General features: G+C 35.6%; 2 protein-coding genes across 2 annotated transcripts in view; both read right to left on the bottom strand.

Moving 5' to 3' along the window:
* The window catches only part of LOC140323244 (aldo-keto reductase family 1 member C3-like), a 54,580-nt gene extending 34,651 nt beyond the window's left edge, over positions 1-19,929 (bottom strand). The window contains exon 1 of the mRNA XM_072400148.1: positions 19,623-19,929. Within this exon, the coding sequence (XP_072256249.1) occupies positions 19,623-19,709 (87 nt within the window). The 5' untranslated portion in view covers positions 19,710-19,929. The remainder of the gene's footprint in view (positions 1-19,622) is intronic.
* LOC140323246 (aldo-keto reductase family 1 member C1-like) lies at positions 7,468-15,486 on the bottom strand. Its single transcript, XM_072400152.1, has 7 exons — positions 15,325-15,486; positions 13,735-13,812; positions 12,947-13,069; positions 11,465-11,574; positions 11,150-11,315; positions 9,437-9,519; positions 7,468-7,720 (listed from the first exon to the last, which is right to left on the bottom strand). The coding sequence occupies exons 1-7, from the start codon at positions 15,469-15,471 to the stop codon at positions 7,678-7,680; spliced, it is 750 nt and encodes a 249-aa protein (XP_072256253.1). The 5' UTR covers positions 15,472-15,486; the 3' UTR covers positions 7,468-7,677.
* Positions 19,930-22,415: the final 2,486 nt, after the last annotated feature.

Raw genomic sequence — 22,415 nt, forward strand, 5'->3', positions numbered from 1 at the left:
TCTAATTCCACTTTACCAGCAGATACAAAACAGGGTAAAGTAATCCAATAATTATATTTTAGCATGGGGCAAACACACATGCCTTGAATTATATGCTTGCCTCTATGGAGAACCCTAAAGGTCGGTGTGCACCCAGTTCCAGAAGGCAAAAAAGAAGGTATCGCTGTGTGACAGCTGAAATTACCAGTTCAGCTGTTCTGCATCATTTCAAGTCAGCTGGGGGAACATTTGGGCCAGCCAGTGGTTGAGCAGCAGCTGAACAGGATTGATGTTGATGATGATTATGTTAGGCTATGAAGATATGTGCATTTATTGTTGTTGGAAAGTAACTTTCATGATCCATACACCATAACAAATGCAGGAAATATGGACATTTAAAGCTGTATGTGTAATGACTACTAAAAGTTTTTATGTGGTACTAAAGGTAAATTTGCTGCTCAGGTGGAATGCCACATTTACCTAAAAGAAAAAATGCTGAGATTCTTCAAAAGACATTGTATTGTTGGGATACAGCATGCTGGGCTCCAGCAGAGATGAGAAATGGTAAGACTAATAAATCTCTTTATGTATTTAATCTTCTAATCAAAGAAGAATTGTGTGTAATTGCAAGTGTTCCTTTTTTCAGGATTGAGTCCAACTCGCCTGTTTTCTTGGAAGATCCAAAGCTAAAAGATATAGCTAAAAAACTGTGAAGGACACCTGCTCAGGTGGCTATACGGTACCTGCTGCAGAGGTGGTGATATTGATGACAACTTAATAAACAAATCATAAATATCCATATTGAATATTTTCTACATAATAATAAAGAACAGCTGACTCTCATTTATATATAAAATCTTTGTGCATCAAATCATGTTTAAGAATCAATGGGATGTTATATACTTTCATATCCGATATTTTAGTAGTTGATATATCGCTGGTATATGCCAATTAGTTTAAAAATTAAAAAAGTCAAAAAAGTGGTTTACTTGCGTTTAGCTGAGGAGAGGTCTAGGCAAGAAAATGAAAGAAGCAAATACCAGCTGTACGCTGATGAAAAGAATTTGGTGAATATTGTTAAATGAGTCATGGTTAATACGTGCATAAGTAGTGTGATATACTAAGGTGTCATATGTAAAGATGCTAATAAAGATACCTACCGAATAAATGATGGAAATATGCTGAAGCCAAAAAAATTGGTAAATCGGGTCCAAATAAAATCCTGGGTGATGACTTTTGCATACGACCTGGGTCAGGACCTGGGTTTGGTATAGGAGTTTAGAGTCCAAGTAAGTGCTTTCTCTTGTCTTAAGAAGACTACAACTGTAAAGTACAGCAATAGTCCCCATCTATAATAAAAGTGATTAGGGGTTTAGAATAATTACATTGCGTATGGTGTGAAGTCTATTTAGAGTCAGGATGCTTACCAGGGGAGCCTTTTCAAGTGGATTTTAGCTTATGAAGATCCCAGTGGGTCACACATAGGAGATGAAGCCAGGCGGGCACGGACTGCATATGAACATTCTGTGCATTGGTCGTTGCGCCTGTGGCACCGGGTCCCCCACAAGTCTCTGCGCAGGCAGAGAGTACTCGAGAGAATTGATTAAAGAAAGGTTAATCAAGGGACCATGCAAACTCTTGCCAATTACTAAGATGATTTGTTTACATGGTCTTCCATATCGATGGGGTTTCCTGGTAAAAATTTTAATATTTAAATCTGTCTCTCATCAAAAAAATTACTACACTCGAAGAAGTGGAGGAAATTTATGGAAATATTGGAAACGTAGAGAGTTGCCCCTCTAGATATGTCTTTTCCTTTACCCTTTTTTGTACCCGTGATTTCAGGTTGTGAAGTGCTATCCCCATATTGGGGAATTTTTTTATTTTTTTGATGTCTAAATAGTCTTTGTTACTTTATTTATGTTAATAAATTTTATAGTGCCATCTTGTTATGCAAATTTGTCTTTTTTTGCATGGAGGCAATAAAGTCCATTGATATATTGCTGCTTGATACAAAATGATTGGATTACTATATTACTTATCTTATTTTTCCCGCTGCTTTAGTTAAATTTTTAACTATTAATGGTAAAGGACTGAATAGTCCACATAAACGTACTGCTCTATGGACCACAGCTAAACATCATGGATGTGATGTTTTGTGTGTTCAAGAAAAGCACTTTATGATATCTAAACTCCCTAAATGCTCCCACAAATCATTTCCATATATTTTTACAGCCAATGCAGCAAAAAAGAGTAAGAGTACTTGCCATTAAAAATTCTGTGGCTTTCCAATTATATGAAAGTATGTTAGATCCAGCAGCTAGATATATCATACTAGTATGTTCTATCAAAAATGTAACGTTTACATTAGTTAACGTATATGCTCCTAATGTAGGACAGCTTACATTTTTACGATCAGTACTGAAAAAAGCCCAGTCAATACAAAAAGGTCATCTACTTTTGTGTGAAGACTTTAATGTAGTGTTATACCCATCGAATGGGAAAATATCACGGATCGAGATTAATACTATTTCTCGGCCAGATCATGCCCCAGTAGTTCTAAGTGTAGATGATCTTTAAAAGTGTACCTTCTAAAACATGGCGGGCCAAGCCTCGTTTTTTTTCAAAGCCGATACCTTCTCCCCAAATAAAAAAAAATATATAAATGAATACTTTAAAATTAATGACACGCAAGATATAGACCCTTTTATATTATGGAACGCTCATAAAGATTTTATCAGGGGAATTATGATTCAGGTGGCGTCCACAGATAAGAAAAGGGAGGAAAACAACTAGCTACTTTATATGATAACATCAAAAAATGACAGACTCAGCATAAAAGTAGCCCCACTAGTGCTCATACAGAACAACTCTTTAAGAGTTGACATGAATTAAGGATACTTCTTTTGGCAAATCAGGCTAATGCAATACAAAAACAAAAATTAACTCACTATACACAAGGTAATAGTGCCTCTAAACTTGTGGCTGCTAAAATTGAAACTAGAATACAACGTTCCAAAATACGGTTTGTCTATAAAGAGGGGTCAACTGTCAGGATTACCAACCCGACAGATATAGCTAATTAATTTTGTACTTACTATTCTAATCTCTATAATATTAAGGATGATTTGAATACTCCCCAACCAACTAGTGAGGGTATTGAACGATTCTTGCAAGAGATAAATTTACCTGTACTTTCTGATTCAATCTTAAACTCATTGAATGTACCTTTTTCAATTGAAGAAATATATGGTTTGATAAGGTCTCTTCCACCTAAAAGGACACCCGGTGCAGATGGCTTGCAAAGTGAATATTATCAACAATTTCACTACATATTAATCACATATATGCTATCTACTTTCCGGGAAGCAGCGAAAACGAGTTTGTTTCCCACAGAAATGCTGAAAGCTACTATAGGTACTATTCCTAAACCAGGGAAAGACCCTACCTCTCATCCAGATTTTCAACCTATCTCTCTGTTAAACGCGTATATAAAGATATATGCAAAATGACTTGCCAATCGGATATATGACTTTGATTAAACCGGAACAGGTAGGGTTTGTATTATGAGATATGCTGAGTTATACAAGATCCCATCTGTAGATCTGGCTCTAGATGCTGAAAAAGCCTTTGATAGAATACACTGGGAATACTTGGTTTTAAGGTGCTGTTAAAATTTGGATTTCGAGGATCGATGTTACAGGCTATTTCGGCTCTTTACTCCATCCGCAAGAGTCTTGACATCAGGGATTTTGTCACAACCCTTTCAGATTACAAATGGTACTAGACAGGGATGCCCTTTGTCTTTGAATATTTTTGTTCATTTCATTAATTCATTGATTATTATAGGGCATCTGTACTTACTTCCCTTCAATAATTCTCTAAAGAATCTACTAACAGAATTTGGAAAGGTATTGAACATTCGGTTTACCAAAAGCAGAATCTGGTGACCTCATTTATGGCCAAATCTTTAGATCCTTCAATTGGTTTACCATCGATACAAGCAGCTAATGCTGTCTGGTCTGAAATTGTTTCTAAGTCACAAATAGACAGGGCCCATATGGAAATTTCGATACCGATAGATAATTATTCTCATTTTCTCACAGATATTGATTTGACAAAGTGGAAACAACTGAATGTATTGACCTTTAGGGACTTACAAATATGTTCATCTAATTTGTCACTTTTTCACAAGACATTGCTTTTTATGCAATCTAAGATAGCAGGTTTTTTTACTGGAACGTCTTTTATTAAACGTGGGATTTCTTTAATATACTTGACATTGCAGGATAAAAAATCTTTTACTAAAATTACTCATATTTTAAAATGGTAGACTAAATTAAATAAATCCGTCCCGGAGGATAGCTGGGAAAGAGTAATTCGTTCTGCATTCAAATATACATGATGTGCCTCCCATGATGTTACTCCGGTGGTATGGAACGCCATATGTTGTAGCTAAATATGATACAAATACGTCGCCCATTGTTGGCGACTATGTGGCCAAATAGGATTACTAGGTCATGTGTTTTGGTATTGTAAAAGTATTGAGTGTCTGGACAGAGATTTTTTAAGTTACTATCTGATGTGACTGGCTTAATAGTACAACCAAACCCTTTTTTGGCTCTACCTAATTTGAGGATTGAGCAATACCCCAAAGAATATAGGCCTATAGTGAGACTGTTTATGTGCAACTAGACGGGCCATAGCATCATACTGGGAAAGTACAGATGTTCAGAATACTTCCGATATAGTACGTAAGTTTGATATGCAAGTTATATCTGAAAAATTGTTTGCCTATGCAAATAATGCAATTAAATTCAATGCTTTTTGGTCCCTGTGGTTTGAACACCCAAAATTTACAGTACAATTTTAAAAAGACTAAATATTGCATTAAATAATGACCTCTATTTGAAATTTTATGGTACGTTGTATGAGGATATTTCTTTTGACACTATTGTTTGATTTGAGTTTTGTTTTGATTTTTTGTATTTTTGTATTTTTTTGTATTTTTCTTTTTCTTTTGGTTTAATTGTTTGTAATAAACAATGCAAAAATTGAATAAAAATTACCTTAAAAAAAAAGAAAGGTTAATCAGATATGAAAGTATTGTGCCATACAGAAGGGGATACATGTTTGTCATTAAAAACAATATGTAAAACATAGTATTTTGCAAGTACAAAACAAAATAAAAATGAAATATAGTTCATGCCTTTAGTTTCCGTGTTATTGGATGGGAAATTACAAAATCATAATTATACACAGATGCCTAACTTATGACGAACCATGAGCAATGTGATATTCAAAAGAACATATAAACATACTTTGGTTTGCTATATTCAATGAAAGTGACATTAGACTGTTTACAATATATATCTAATCTGAGTATGATAACACATACATATTAATATTAATATCAGTCAATGTCTACGTGGTATATAATGTTTTTACATACCAAGAGATCTATGCAAGAGATCTATGCAAGATTAGAGATACAGAAGAAGTCCATATATTACTTTTAAGTGTATTAGAATGATATTAAAAAGGAAAGACTTGTAACTGACAAAATCATTGAGACCTGGTTTTGTAGTAGCTTGAAGGTTTATAATCCATTTAGTTTCCCTTTGGAGAAGTTTTTTATCTATATCTCCTTTTATGTTCCCGGGAATATGTTCCAGACCAAAAAAGGATAAGACTTTACTATTATACTGATGTTGGGTACCTACATGGTAACATACGGGGGATCTTCAAACCTAAAATCCACTTGATAAACTCCTTGTAAACTCCTCTGGTAGGCATCCTGACTCCAAATAGATTTCACACCAAATGCAATGTAATTAATATTCTAAACCCCTAATCACCTTTTATTATAGATGGGGACTATCGCTGTACTTTACAGTTGTATTCTTCTAAAGACAAGAGAAAGCACTTACTTGGACTCTAAACTCCTATACCAAACCCAGGTCCTAAGCAATAGTCATCACAAAAGATAATATTATCTGAACCCAATTTACCAATTTTTTTTGGCTTAAGCATATTCCCAACATTTATTCGGTAGGTACCTTTATTAGCATCTTTACATATGACACCTTAGTATATCACACTTTACTTATGCACAAATAAACCATGACTCATTTAACACTATTCACCAAATTCTTTTCATCAGCGTACAGCTGCAATTTGCTTCTTTCATTTTCTTGCCTAGACCTTTTCTCAGCTAAATGTAAGTGAACCACTTTTTTCACTTTTTTGATTTTCTAACTAACTGGCATATACTAGAGATATATCAACTACTAGACTAGCAGATATGAAAGTATATAACATCACATGGATTCTTAAACATAATTTGATGCACAAAGTTTTTCTATCTAAATGAGAGTTATATAGAAACCATACATCCCCTGCAACGACATACCCCTGAGGAAGCCTTTAATTGGAGAAACGCATCGGGTAATACCGTAACAGGTCCCACTTTATTCAACCTTTTTGTATGATATTAGAAAAATAAATGTCTAGAAGAAATACCCAAACCCTGTGCAATTACCAGGGTGTAGGATATATCGTGTAAAACCTATATTGTATATTTATTTATGTACTAACTGTGAATATAAAAATGCACAATTGATTTTTTTGCACCAAACCTCGAGCCTCAAGCCTCTTTCTCTCCTACCCAATAACTACGCTCTATTATTTAATATGTTTTTGACATTTTTTGCTAAATGCCTATATCAAATTCCACATTTCTCCAAAAAATAGCAAAAAAAATTCAGTCTTTTATTGTTCTCCTTGTAACATTATGCTCAGTGAAATTCAGATACAAAAACCCCAATCAATTAAGACCCCCATGCATAGGGAGGAAGGAGCATTATATCTGCACACCTGAGTGTGCCAGTGATGACATCTAAGATAGAAAAAACAGAAGTCCAGAAGTGAAGACAGAATTATGAGCCAGGCATCCTTGTCCAAAGGGTGAGAATGTGGTTGAGATCAGGGAGGTAGAAGGACCAGTCAGAAGGTGGTAATAGGATATTAACAGGAACACACCCAGAAGTTTAAAGGAACATACAGGTTATTGGAAAGCCCTAGTTAAATTCCCCACCAACCAATCAGGGGTCAGATAGGAGGCAGTTAATTAAAGAGTGGTGGTGGGGCTATAAGACAGAGCCAGAAAAAAAACAGATTACCTAGCCAGAGCACCTCACTATATCCAGCAGGTAGCACAGCACTGTGAAACGCTGTATAGAGAGCATACATGTGTGCACACCTGCAAAAAGCTGGCAGGAGATCTGGTCAGATGTGGGTGCTAAAATATTTTTGGTCCTAAATATCTCCAGTGCTAAAATATCCCACAAACTTTGCTTGATGCTGACAGTGATGTACATTGTAACCAAAATTCTTCTCTGTAGATTGGTGGCCATGAATAGCCACAGAATGAGATTATTACATGACACTTAATAGATAAAACAGTCACAGAACACTGGGGCTCATAAGTAAGGATTACAGCATACAAAAGCTTTATTTTATTACTAAATATCCATGTTCATTGAAACAATTCAACTCTCTTATCAATCTTCCTGCCATAACCATCATCCTTTCACTGCAACATCAGTGTTTGGCGTTGTCTTTTTCTTACACTGGAATGACAGGCACAACTGACCATATCAGAAGAGGACATTGTTGCAGACTGAGATTCCTGATGCTTTAATACTCATCATGATAGGGATATTTAGGAGATTCCTTCCAACTAAAAGGGAGTAGAGAAAAAGATACACTAATTAATATTGTATTTGTTTTTTTTTATTATTAATTGCAAATGATCAAAGCTCAAAAATAATCAAATATTCAAATTTGATCAAATGATCAAAAATAGTATGATGAAAAAACTTAGAATATAAAATATTCGGTCATAGGACAATTCCATGTAAAACTACTATCTTCATTTTGTGTAGTTACCGTCGGCCCACATCACCCACTGTCTCCTTAGTAGATGCTAAAGAGGTAAACCTCTTGACAATCACTAATATTTCTGGGACTGTATTGGAGAGATCCCTGAGCCCAGTTCCTGACTTTGGACCTTCTGTCCCTATTAGGAGGGGCTCTTGTCATCCATTTTGAATTTTAATTTATTTTTTGGCTTGCAATAAAAGAAATTGGAACACACAAAGATTGTTGAAACACCCAAACATCCAGGTGGACAGGATCAGAATCTGGAAATATGGGTGAGATCTCACTGTTGAACAACCCCAAACAATGGATATGAAGTATACATCAAGGCAAATAGGTCCAGTCCTCTGTACTCTGTACTGATTCCAGTTGTCAGCCACTAGGGATAAAGGAGCGATATTTTAAAATTCGATCTTGCAGCGAATAGGGCCGTTCTCCCTTAACGAACATGTAAGCGAGAACGGTCTGTGTAAAATACTCCATCGAGATCAAATTATTTGGGTCCTGCAAGAACAATTGCAGCCCTGTAGTATGTGTTCTTGCATAGAGATTCTCTATCCAAGAACATAGGAGTACCACGGCTGAGCTCATCATGAATGAATGCAGCCGTGGGAATCATACTGTGATGATTCCCACAGCTGCATTCATTGATGAGCACAGCTGCAGGACTCACAGTGACAGGAGGAGTACCACAGCTGCATTCATGCATGCAGCCATGGGAGTCATCCTGTAATAATTTCCTTGATCTTCCGATAGGTCTGCGAAGTCGGTTCGCCGAAGAGGCATCAGAGGCATTCTCGCTCATCCTTACCAGCCACCAACTTAGCTCTTCCCAGCTACTAGACCTTGCACAAATTAACTTGCCAGCTGCACATGAGATTAAATATGGCTGCATGTGGCATGAAAAACAGCGCATTGGGTTAAGGCAGTTTATTCATTTGAAGAGGCTGCAGAATGCACGTATATACATTTTTCAAACTGCAATGTCTAGCAATTGCATGGATGTACATTTTACTGTAGTTCATAGTCAAAAATGCATTTAGGTTCCTATTTACAATGAACAATAACCTAGTTCATCATCACTTGCATTGTGTATTGCATGTTGAGTAAATGCAGCACATTAGATAGAATGGGCCTTAAGAGCCAATGCACAACTTTCTTGAATTCCTTTTATTTTGCAAAGATTGCTCAAGTGAAAAGCAATATATTATTATTATTATTATTATTATTATTAATAATAATAATATTATTAATAATTTTAATAACATATTATGCAGCTCTGTTCATTTTACAGGAATAGTGAGGAACCTGGGCTCCCTGCACCGTCTCTTATAAAAAAGTTTGATACAGTCCTTTCATTAAACAGAGAAAACTGCAAAAGTTTCATACAATATTAACATATTGTACATGACTAAGAATGATCTGAGGTTTAGCGATTGGTTCAAACTGAATACAAAGTAAATCTGATCCAAGAATGTTATAAATTCTACAAACTACAGAAAAGGTTCTTACATACCTATCAAGGCTCAAGTATCTTAAGTTTTTGTTAACGCCATCCAACTGTTTCATGTCTTCAGCACTCAGCTCAAAGTCAAAAACCTTCAAGAAAAAAACAAAACTTTTTTAACTACAAAAAAGGTTTGTTAGGAGGGGACAGTAAAAACATTCAAAGTTTTAATAATTACACAGATCTGTCAAGCAGCACAGCCCTACCCTGCCTGGTGACATTGCACAAATCCAAAAGGCAAACATGTCAGCAATCGCAGTTCTTTAAAAAAATGTCTTTACATTGGTCCCATAACCAAATTGTGTTTCATGAGCACAATGGTGCCCTTTATCAAAGCAACAAATAGAACAATCCACATACAAAAAACTTCTACCTAAATACATATATATTCTAATTACAAATGGTTACAGAATTGCCTAATTAAGACATTTTCCAAACTGCCCTCATTTTACCACGGCCTAGAACATGAGAACTGTAGAACCTTTTGTTGCTTCTTCCTCCCACAGACAGCTCTGCTATACAAAGAACTGAAAAAAGGTGGAATCAGGTCAAAATCAGGTCCTTCCACTGAATGTAAGGATGCATTAATGTTTTACCAACAACTCCCAGATCCATCAAATTACAACATTGTCTGATTTTGGACCTGTCTGGTTGCAATTTTTTTTTAATTTTTAGATTTAGTTCTGTTTTGTGGATTTAGATTCTCATCAATAACACAATCTGTGTGGAGTTTTATGCCATCTCTACGATGTGGATTTCTAAGTGATGCTGCAATTCTTTCCCAGATTAAAAAAAAAACATTATTACGTCTACTGACTTCTGACCAAATTGACCCTAGATTGGATGACTGTGGTGAGCAGTTTAAAATGCATGTTTCTTGTGCTTTGTAAAGTCTGGAAAACCTTAAAAACACAAGAAAAAATATTTACCCGTTGTAAAACATAGGGACAAATTACAATTATCAGTGACTTCCTGTACTTGGGATATCCGTACAACTCATACGGCAGTGGAAGCTGCTGGGACAAGAGGGCACAAGCAGCCATAAAACAATGAGCAATGTGTAAAAGTAGGGAGGATCTCTATTTCCTGGTATAGTTGGGGTTTTAGTTGGGTTGATTTTTGCACTGTGGATGAGTTCCCAGAAAGATTTCTTACGTATGGGAACTTAAGATAGGCCTATGCAAAAATTGAGCTCACCAATCCAAAATTTTATATCCAGGATTTTCATATATCTAGTGTCAATAAAAATATCCAGAGTGTTTTGAAAGTTCCAAGTAGCCCCCTTCATCAGGATTATGGAATACAGCAGTGCTGATGTCTACATGAAAACAGCGATGGATGATTAGATACATTGTTGATGCTGAAAATGTCTGCTTTCTATTCTCCATTCAGCAAGTACAAATGTGTTTTTGATTTTATCCCATAAGATTAAACCAGCACAACCACAGCATAATAAAACTTGCTGAAATAAAGTAAAAATAGGCCTCAAACAAGATTATTCAAAATACTCATCTTTTTCATACTTCAGTCCAGTCACGTTCCTTTACTTCAGGTCCTATTTAGCCCTGAAGAAGAAGCCTTAAAAACCTTTAAAACCCCAGAAGCGCATTGGAATTTCCTGTTAAATTTTGAACTTTTAAATGGAGAGTGTTTACATCCTTCCCCCTTGTTTAGGTAATCAGGAGTTCTAATAGTATGTCAGTACAGCCATCTTTGAGTCACCTGGAAGTTTTGTTTGATCCTCTCTGCAGTAAAGCTCTTTGCAAGGACCACAATCCCTCTCTGCAGCAAATATCGCATCGCCACCTGTGCCGGGGACCGTCCTATCTTCTGCGCAACATCTAGGAGAACAGGATCTTCCAGTACTTTGGGAGAATTTTGGTCTATCCTTTTAAAAAAAAAAGGGGAAGCAGATTTCCTAATCAATATGCATCATTAGTTCCCGGACGCCCACCCACGTTCAGTAGCCAATAACGTATATTTAGAGGCCTTCGGTTGGAAACTATAAAAATTTGTTTTAAATCTTGAACTACTTACCATTTTTCAACTCTGCTGGAGCCCAGAACACTGTACCCAACCAGTACAATGTCTTTGGATTTGCAGTATTCCAGAAGTTTACTCTGATTGAGGAATATATGGCACTCCACCTGCAGGGCAAAACATTTTACTGCTTAGAGGAAAATGCCCCAAAAAAGTCCATTTACAATAAAAGCTAGCTTTAAATGATATAGTTATCCCACCACTTTAACTTCATAAGTTAACATTTTCTTTATGTCGTCTCCCTACTCTCTTCAGTGAATGGTACTATCATGGCTATAAGGCTATCATGAACCTATCAGGCTATAATGAGAAAGAGCATCATCATATTTGTTTGGCCTTATGAATCAATGCTACAGAACAAGGAAATGATGACATCAGCACCGTTCTATGAAGCATTGAAGACTACCTACCATCAGAGAAGAGGACCTTGTTTATCATATGACCAGCCAGAAAACAGAAGGAAAAATATAATAAATGTCAAATGGAGGATGTCAGATCTGTAGATGGGATTTTAAATGCATTTTTAACATCTCAGTGTTGCTGTTTACATTCAGGTTAAAGTTAAGTATGACCAGAACATCATTTATGCCATTCTCAAATATTATTGATTTTTTAAAAGATCATTGATGTGACCAAATTCTGCTGTTCAGATATGAAATCTTAGGGGTCAAGAATTTCTGTTTTCTCCTACTCTGGGGACAGCAAGCTTAGCATTATTGTACTAGCAGGAGTTGTGTTGTAAAGAAGACGTCATCGATTGATACTGTCAGTAGAGATAATTGTACTAGAATACCTGTAAGGGCAGCATATATTTCAAGCATCTATTGCAAGCATTGAGGAGCACTGCTAATGTTCTGAACATTATATAGCCTAAACCTTTTATTATTTTATTACTGTGTCACTTGTCCACAAGTTATGGAAAGTCGAAAACTGCACAGGTGTAGCCACACCTGCAGGTGATGCAAAATCTCCAAACTGTGGACACTGGCGGCAACTCTCAAAATTTGTAGTAATTTTGTAGGGATTTCTTTTAACTTTCAGTTGTGTATCCACAATCGGAAATGAGAGAAATGTCTACGGTGTGAACAGAGTCAGGGATGAAAAGATTTACAGGGTTTCCATCCATTTCCCTACCCATCAGAAAAAATATTTTCACATGTTGTTCACTTGAAATCTACACAACTGTTAGGGGTTTTGTTGTTGTTCAGACAATAGTAAGAATGATTAGTTTCCCACAAGGCTACAAATGTTGGGAGTACGCTCCTGAATCCTGTTATTCAGTTAGAATTCCTCTTTTTCACAACTGCTAAAGACTTCATCATTACAGATTAGGCTTCAGTTGAATGTACCCAATACCTATTAGCTATAATATACCATGAATAAATGTTAACCCACACCAACAATAATAATCTGATTATTGAACACCTTTACACGGACTTTGTTCCCTACAATATTTCCCCATGTATTCCCTATAGTTACCTGGTTACAGACGGGTTTATACTTCAGTACTGGTGCATTTAGGATCAGCTCCATTTGTTTGCCGTTAAAGTTGGACACTCCAATAGATCTGACCAGTCCGGCATCTTTACAAGCCTCTAAAGCCTACAAATTATCATAACATGGTTAGCTTTATAACAAGACCAACAAATAAAACATCTTACATTCTCAGTAATCCTTAACCTACAAATATTGCAGATGAAGTCAAAACTCTCATAGTATGACCGAAATAATAATAATATCTCTTAATAAAAGGTAAAAAAATTTGACCCCAGGAGATTAAACACTAAATTATTATATAATTCCACATTATGGTTTATTAACAAGAACTTATTTTATTTTTGTCTATCCAGCCAGTGGTCCAGCGTGTTTAAACTAATCTACTACTTGGTGTCACTATAACTAATGTCTGTGTAAGAGCAAAATTACTTTTTAAAAGTTCCTACAGTGCTGCAAGGGCTTTAAACACTCCTTTGTACCTGTTTAGGTTGAAGCCTAACCAAGCCAACTTTTCTACTGTGTGACAATATAGTGACACAACTGGTAGGTACAGAACACTATCATCTATTAAGATTATAGCCTTCAACACAGACCTTCATAGTTATAATTTTAATGGCATCAATAAATATGGAGTATTGAAAAAGTCTTTCAAGGTCACATTACCATGGTAAAGCGTATTTGAGATTTTGCAGATTGAATGAACCTATACCTAAAGCCCTCCCTTACTAAAATGGATGAGCTGGAATCACTGACCAAATCTCTTAGCTTACCTTCCAGGTATCCCGGATATCCGTGTTGTGAAAAATCATTTTTCCATTTTCATCTGTGGGAAATACTTCATCTCCAGGCTGGGGTGAATAAGGGATAACAGACAATGTTCATATACATACTGAATATGAATAATAGCCCAGATAGCTATAGTCTTCAATAAACAGCAGGCATTGTTAGTTAGGTATTCTGATGTTAACTGATTAATGTTACAAAGACATATAATTCAACGTTGACCATCTTGTCTAATAAGATAATCACAATACTAAATAAAACATATGAATAAAATAAAATTTTGTTGTAAAATTAAACTTTCATGAACTTAGAACACTGAAACTTTAGAGCCAAATGACTTCTTTGCAATTCACATTGGTCTTCTGAATAAACCTGTCATTGTCAGTCATTAAAAAATTCTCTGTATTCTAAAAATAAGTGCAGTATCAGTTTGCTCACAGTAATGAAAGCATATCATTCATGATCAAGGGACATATGTTTTTAAAGATTCATCTAAAAGTTTTATTTAATTATAGGTAAAGCATAGTGTGAAACATAGTGAAGCAAAGTGTGGCCTCGTCTTTTGATATTATTTGGGACATGTAATATAGCATTGAGATATTTCTTATTCTTGTCCTTCTGGAAGTTTTGGTTGTTGTAATTAGGATTTGTGAGTCCAAGCTCCTCATCTTACATTCTGTATCACAAAATATAAATCTAGAAGGGTTGGTGGACATAGCAAGGGTGCAGACCTGGGAACTGCATGAGTTCTCACCATTAAAATCCCCACAAATATCGTATATAAGTAAAGCTGCCCAGTTGAGCACTACCAACCTTGTGTTAACAGTTTAAGGAAAGACCTTCTGTTCCAGGATTTCTCTGTAAATATCCAGCTTAATGGTTTGACCATTTAGTTATGGTGAGAAACCTGAACAGAGCTTTGACCTAAACCCTAATGACCCATTTTTGGATACACATTTGAACAATGCGGTCTTCTCATCAAACTTCAGTAACTGACCTTGCAAATGCTCTTTTGGCTGCAATTCCTAAATTCCCAAAGTCACAATCAAGTCACAGTCACAAACTCTCCACCACACACTAAACATTGAAATATAAGATTCTATTACAGGTGTATGGGCAGTACATAGCACATACAGTGATGAATTGCTCTAAAACCTTCAGCTGTGGATGTAATTGAGGATTGAGATAAACTGTAAACAATAGACTGTCTTTTAGCAGAAGAGTTACGATTACCCTTTGAATATATGCAAATAGGCCTAGAGTCTGACCACTGGTGACTGTAAATATGAACTATTCCATCAATAATCAATACTTACCTTAATAAAAATTACATTCAATAAAAAATTATTCTTTTGTTTTGCACATAAAAAACACGCTTAAGAAAATTACATAAAATGTATAGTAAAACACTATGTACACTATTTCAGTAATAAGGTGTGACACAAACAACAATGTGCAATAACACACTACAAGGGAATATATGCCTATCCATCATTTTATAACAAATTGTCCAGTTGGTGGTTGTATACTACTAGATCTTCTGTAATAGTTGTTCAGGCCATGATGGGTGAACATACCTTAAATTCCACAGGAGTGTGAATTAGAAACAGATCAATGTAATCCAGCCCAACATCCTGTAGAGATTTCTCAAGAGCTGGACGGACCCTTTCAGGGGCATGATTAGTAGACCAGAGCTTGAAAAACAAAACAAAAAAATAGGTCATCAAATATGATTTGAGCTAGTAAAGGGAACCTGTCAAAAACAAAAAAGACTGTTGTTTGCCAGCATGCAGAACTTTGCACTGTGTGGAAGCGTTGGTCCCTCCACAGGGGTCTAACACATCCCCTACTGAGTAAGTAGTCATTTGAGATCTCCAATCAGCAGGGAACCTGGGCTTTATTGATTTAGGAGTTACAGTAATGGTCGGATTCGATATACTATACAGAGAGGAATGGTACCTCTCTGCTGATTGCAGAAGAAAGGTTTTTCAACTCAAGTTGTGCATTCTGAAAAACAACTCTAAGATTTTGCACGCCTTTTATTTAAATGAAGAATGGGTTAGTCGGTTTGAACTGTATGCTTAGTTGAGGTTTGGAAGCTGTGGGGTTTTCCTGTAAGGATGGTGCTCCATATAGTCACAAACTTCAGATATGGCTTAGGCCAGCTGTGGTTCACTTTAGAAAGTAATCTCCATCCAATCTGGATCCACTGGCTATAGGCCTTTCACATGTGTGCTTAACATAGTTTTCCAAATTTCCAAGCTAGAAGATCCAGTACTTACTTCCAAAGCATTTCCTAGATTGTTCCATCCCAGTAATGGTAAATATAATTTTAAAAAAGGGATTGGTACAAGAGTTAAGGAAATTACTAATTTTTTTTTTTGATACAACAGTTAAAGTAGATCTTAACCCAATTACCTAAAATCTCATTAAGACTTTACCTTACCTAAGGCAGGTATGAAATGAAATGCATAATGATAATTATCATGCATGAAGGTGGTCTTTCTTCAGTGCAACACACCACAATGGCACCCAAGTGCACATGCAGATGCACTGGGGTGCCATTCAAACTCAGTGGTACCTTAATGTATTATTATGCCATGGTAAAAGTGGAACTATACCCACAGTAAGATTCGTGATCAGGCAGGATTTTGTATTTTAAATGATCACAATAGAAATATTGTATAACTGTGTGTGATTAGTGTGGAGTTCAAAAGTTTAAACATCCTGTGTAGTTTGAAGTCATTAAACTTAGCAAAGCTGGAGCTCACCCTTGTAACACTTTCTACCCATAATCCTACGCCTACTTTGGATTGTCTAAATTCTCATTTATATTTATGCACTACCCTCCTCCTCCAAATCCTTTACAAACCCCTTTTTTCTCTGTCCTTTTGGCCCCATTCAGCATTTCAAATTTCGCTATTTATATTTCAATTAGTCAAAAATCTCATCACTGACAAACGGAACAGCTGCTGAAATTACACTAAGAATATTTTAAAGTGCAGAAAATGACAAGGCAGTGATACACTTTCTTCAGTGAGGTTGGGTGATCCAGCAAACTTGGAATGGATCTGGTCCAGGATTCAAAACATTTGCTAGCAAATATCAAGTTATTTCAAAGAAATCTATTCCAGGTTTTCTGGATTACCCAGCTTCACTGATGAAAGTATATTCTCTTCAGCCTTTGAGAACTTTATTAAATTAGGCCCAATATATGTTGGAAGCTGCAACAAGTCACGCCTCATTTCCTGGCTGGAGACCATCCAGCATCATCGAGGAATTTCCTTACCAGCCTGTCTGTTCCTGGCCTATCTAATTTATTCATTGGATTTCAGTTCATGTCATCATAGTGACTCAGCAGTGTCAATACTTTCACTTGTCACCAATTAGCATGCAGCTCCATCCTGAGGATGGCCAAACTAATCTTCACCATTTTTTCATAGTTCCCTCCTTTAGTCCTGTATGTTGAGCCTATTGTGTACCTGTCAGATTTATTGTACTAAGTAAGTAATTCAACTATACCTTACCCCCTAATATACTATTTAGATGATTTCTAACTCACCAACTAATCTTATTCTTCACTTTCTAGCTAGACCCCTATTTCCTGGGACAGGATACCTTTATTTTAAACACACCTTAACCAACATTGTGTTTTGAATCTCTACAATAATCTTATCATCCCACCTACTGTAAGTGGTACAAGCCTTTTATTCACACTACTTTATATTTCTCTAAAAAAAGTCTCTTACTACATTTTATATTAATTGCTAATCTTACTAAATCAATTTGTATCCTTTACAGTTAATCTTTTTTTTGAAATATCAACTGGTCAATAGTTACCCTTGGATTTCATTAGCAGTCCTAACACTTAACCTACTTTAATCTACACCCACTATTACCAATCTGTTCACCCACTAGTTCCTCCTATTAGCTTTATCCCTTACCTACCTTTAATGTACCTTTATTTTCTTTCAGCAACCAAATATCCAATTCAACAGCCAGTCAGCATTTTTTCCTTATAAACCAGTTTAATCTTTAGTGTGGATTTCTCCACAATAATATAGAAGTAGGTTACCTTTTTACATCTAAAATTTTAAAAATTTAAATAATTTCTGGGCTACTAATTTGTGTAACTTTATTAAAAGCAACCAAAAATTTATGTACATTCTGTGCATATGCTTTGAAAACATATTCTTACTTAATATTTTCATTGTGTTCTGTACTATGATCTATTGTAGTACCCTGATCTCTCAAATTCCCCTGAGGAAACCCACAGTGGGGGAAACGCGTCAGGTAATAAATGATCAATTCTGATGTATTCTGTATATGTTACCCAATACTCGTACTACTGTTGAAAATTTTACTTGTGGGGAGGGTATATCCTAGCCCTATAAGTGTATTATCTTCGCAAATTACTGTGCTAAACACATGTAAGCTATTCTTTATTTGCCGTATATTGTATATTTAATTAAATACACTTTGTTTTAATTAATTCTTCTCAAAACTTTCTGCCTTAGAAAAACCTACTCTCTATCCTCCTTTTATATTGTTGAATAATTTAGGCTTGGCAGTTAATACTAACTCCCCAGAGTCAACTAACCTAAGCTTTTAGTATAGACAGACCATGCTGGATCCATTTTACCCGCCCCAACCACTGCTCTTTAGTCCAGTTATTTAACAGGGTGAAATCAGTTCCTTTCTTGTCCATATGTGTAAGGAATATAGAAAACATGGAGAAACAATCTGGCTTATCTAGTAGAGCAAGTTTACTCTGCAAAGTTAATTTTTCACTTAAAACTGACAGGTGAAAATTTACATTGCAAAGAATAACTAATCACATGAAAGGGCAATTTAAAAAAATATTTGCACATGTTCAGATGATTAAAGTCAGAACAAATTCATGGAATTCACTAAGCTAAGTAATTCTTTTAATGTAAACACACATTACTCCCATGAGTAAATCTGACAGGTTGAAATAGAACAAGTAAAATCCCCTTTCTTACATATTTTCTGTCTTTTTGAACTATTTTTATCCAGGAATCCAGCCTGTAACACATTACCAGCCCTTTCATTTTGAAATAAATGTGCACTTGTTTAGGTGTGAATGAGCACTCATGGTGAAAGCCCAACTTTCATATGTCAGTTCTATTGGGTAAATATTGACATTTATTGGTAGAAATAGAGTACAATTACTGGAAAATATAAAAGCTTGAAGAATCAGACTACAATGATAAGGCTATGCTTGCAAAAAAAATTTCATTGCATTTGAGCTGAGTAAGAAGTCACCGGCCAGCATCTCATTAGCGGCAGCTTGATAGTTCTGATGAGAGGTAATTGTGACTTTGAGTAATCCAAGTTCCAATCTGTCATTACTACACCACTTATTGACAGGTACAGTGCAACTCAAAAACAAAAATACACTTTTTGAATCAAAGTCAATTTTTTTTTTGTTTCCAACACCTCTGTTAAGTACCTGTAAAGGATAATTAAACTCCTCCACTTTAATCTCCTGTAATGTTATCTATAATACCTGCCATGCAGATACACAATCACAATACATAACCTTTGAACCTATATGTACTCTACAGTTCAACTGTGTAAAACTATGCAAAGATTCCAGATTTTTTAATGATAAAGAAAATCTAGTGTGTGTACAGCTGTCGCCAGGTGACCCCAGTGATTCTGCAATTGGTGTTGCCTATAGAATAGGCCTCCGCAGGATTCCCTTCTCTTCTACTTCCCTCGCCATATTATGAACAGCACAGTCTCCACAGCACTCATTTGTTCGTACTGTTACTGGAAACAATCACTAATGAACGTTTCATGCAGCAATTGTTGCAAATGTGTACATAGTGTGGGAATTGCAGCACCTTACCTGTTCTGGGGCGTAAGTGCCAAATCCGATCACTGGCATTTTATGGCCATCGTTCAGGACAACATAGGAGTCTGGCTTGAGGGCCATTGTTGTATCTGCTCTCTGCTTTGCACACTGACTTTGCTACTATTGTATGTGACTTTATTATATCTCTAACCACTCCCCCAGGTCTGCCTGTCACCCACTACTGCTATGTGCGTATGAGTGTTTAACTGTTTGTTAGCCATTCTCCTGTTTGCAGCATATAGGTTTTACCATGTTCCATATGCAGTGATTGCCAGTAAGAGGTTATTATTCAGATGTTTCTTGCTGTCCAGTTGCTACAGAATGCAGATTGACAGGCAAAATTGTGCAATTGTGACATATGGAGGGGTCAGGGTGTTTTGCTGTGTCACAGTGACTGGACTTATATTAAAGTTACAATAGAATTACAAAGCTGTAAAGTTACATGATGTGTTGCAAGCGTTAAAGTGTTACATAATGTGAGGCAAGCTTTAAAACGCTTGTAAAAGTGCCTAAGAATGCATATAAACGTGGTAGGAACGTTTACATACAGTTTTTTAAATTGTCCATGTAGACTGGGTCTAACATTGTATTTAATAGAAGAAATCACAGAATTGTATTGTTTGATTTTACATACACTTTAGAAAGCAACTAAACCATGAAAGCTATGCCTATGAAAATAGCAGACAAAGGTCGAATAAATACAATATCTCCCCACCCAGAAAACATATAGAAATGGTCTCCGTGACATACAGAGCGGACAGGGTTAATTGTGTCACAGTGACTCATATATACATATATTTGAGATACAATGAAACCTGTGAAGTTACAAAATGCTTTGTCAGTGGCCTCCCCACCCTATCTATTCTTTAGTTAGTTTTTATTCTATTTACTTCTTAGGAATTGAAAACATTTCAATCTATCTAATCTAAATCTAATGGTAATTCTACATTTTTAGAGGTATTACAAGCAACTGAGAAAGTAAAGAAAAAATAGCCAAACATTTGTAAAAAAAAAAAAAGTCAAACTAAAAAAAGTAATAAAAAAAAGTATTTTTTACTTTGACGCTTAATTGTTTTATTTCCGCCTTTAAAATATATTTTTGTAGTTGAATGTGACCTCATGCCTAGTAGTAATTATGTGCTCATAGATGCTATTTGTTCTCTTTTATATAAACACATCTGAGTTCCTGTTACATTTGCTGCTTTTTTATCCCAAAAATGCTAAAATGCATATTTTTTTACATTTAAAAGCTCAAAATAATATTTAATTCTCTGAAAGCAGAGGAGTTTTATACTATAATGACAGTAGTAGTAATTTTAATTTCATATAATATTAGTACAATTGTTTATCAAATCTCTGTAAACTCCCCACTAGTCAGAACCCACAGGGGTTGCTTAAGAGTTACTATTAGGTTAGGTCTAACTAACAATAATACACTCCAATATAAAATTCCTCTATCAATAGATGCACAATAGCAATGTAGTACAGTGTATGCAACATATGACCAGTTACAATTCCAGGTATAGTGAGATATTTCTAACTGTAGTGTAATCAGTCCCACAACAAGCACAGGTCAGTATAATGACAGCAGTAAAAGAAAGTCTATACCCAACTGTGACTAGGCAGGAAAGTAGCAGATATCCTAAATATGGATGTTTTATTTGTTCTGATTTTTTTTTTATCTGGCAGTGACAAACCATTCTTCCCAAATTTTTCCAGGGGTGATGCTTTAGCTTAGCTTATCAGTTTGCACCATTAATTAGATTTCTTACCAAAATTTAACTGGTAAGGATTGATGAACTTTTTGTTACTTTTAAATGAATTCAATGACCATTGGATTTTTGTGCATGAATCTGTGTTTTCTTTGGAGTGGGGATAAGCCACTTTAAAATTTGAGAAGCTGCTTGGATCATGTGTGCAGCTCAGCATGGAGCTTCTATGAAGCTGATTTATTATTAGAATGCATGAAAGAACAACAGCTGAAAGAGGTGCTCACCTGGATGTGGATATTAACCATTCTTTTGTGTGCATTTTGAGCCTTGTACACTGTGCTGTTCATAAATGAGCATCCAAATGATCTACCTCAACAGATCTCCACTAGCAGTTACATTATGCTATCATTTGTAGTGGTGTGAGCAACATTTTAGTAGTAAGTTCAGCATATACTGAGCTGCTGTATGCACGCCGGGAGAAACAATCCCCAATCCTGAGCGGTAAATACTGAGTTAGTTCACCTACTTGCATGGGTAACTAAAAGGTGGTTAATAGATATTTCCTAAATTGTCTGAATGGGTGCACATATGCATGGGCATCAATGATTTCTTTAGAGAATTCCTTCCAAAGTATGTTCTCATCGCTGCTTATATTCTCCACCAAAGGAGCATGTTATTAGGAAAGAACACAGTTGTCTCTTTATTAAACAACTTTAATGTTTTATTCATTTTATAAGATTTTAATTAATAGGTTTAGGTCAGATTTCAGCTATGTGCAATGGAAAATAAAGAGCATTCTAGCTGTCTTGCTCTGATAGAAATCCTCTAGTTATAACATAATTTTGGGTAATATGGAACAAGTATCAAGATCAGATTCTTCACTCAACTTGCCCTGCTTAATTGTTGTAGATATATAATGTTTAAATGCTAACATATGTGCATTGGCCAGTATTAGTAGAGATGCTCAAATATTTTGGATCAATGGTAAATAGTTTCTATTAAAAGAACTATTTAACATTCTAAACTTTACATGCTTGTTTGTGATCACTATCATTAGTAATACCAAGATTCAGTG

The sequence above is a fragment of the Pyxicephalus adspersus genome, chromosome 2 (assembly GCF_032062135.1).
Source record: "Pyxicephalus adspersus chromosome 2, UCB_Pads_2.0, whole genome shotgun sequence".
Classification (NCBI taxonomy): Eukaryota; Metazoa; Chordata; class Amphibia; order Anura; family Pyxicephalidae; genus Pyxicephalus; species Pyxicephalus adspersus.

What these genes read in the sequence shown, in the direction of transcription:
- LOC140323246 (XM_072400152.1), bottom strand. Translation starts at nt 15,471, where the DNA reads ATGACCTATTTTTTTGTTTTGTTTTTCAAGCTCTGGTCTACTAATCAT. An exon ending in ATATCCGGGATACCTGGAAG is followed by an intron (nt 13,070 to 13,734) that starts GTAAGCTAAGAG and finishes GATAATTTGTAG; the next exon opens with GCTTTAGAGGCTTGTAAAGA. An exon ending in ATAAACCCGTCTGTAACCAG is followed by an intron (nt 11,575 to 12,946) that starts GTAACTATAGGG and finishes TTTGCCCTGCAG; the next exon opens with GTGGAGTGCCATATATTCCT.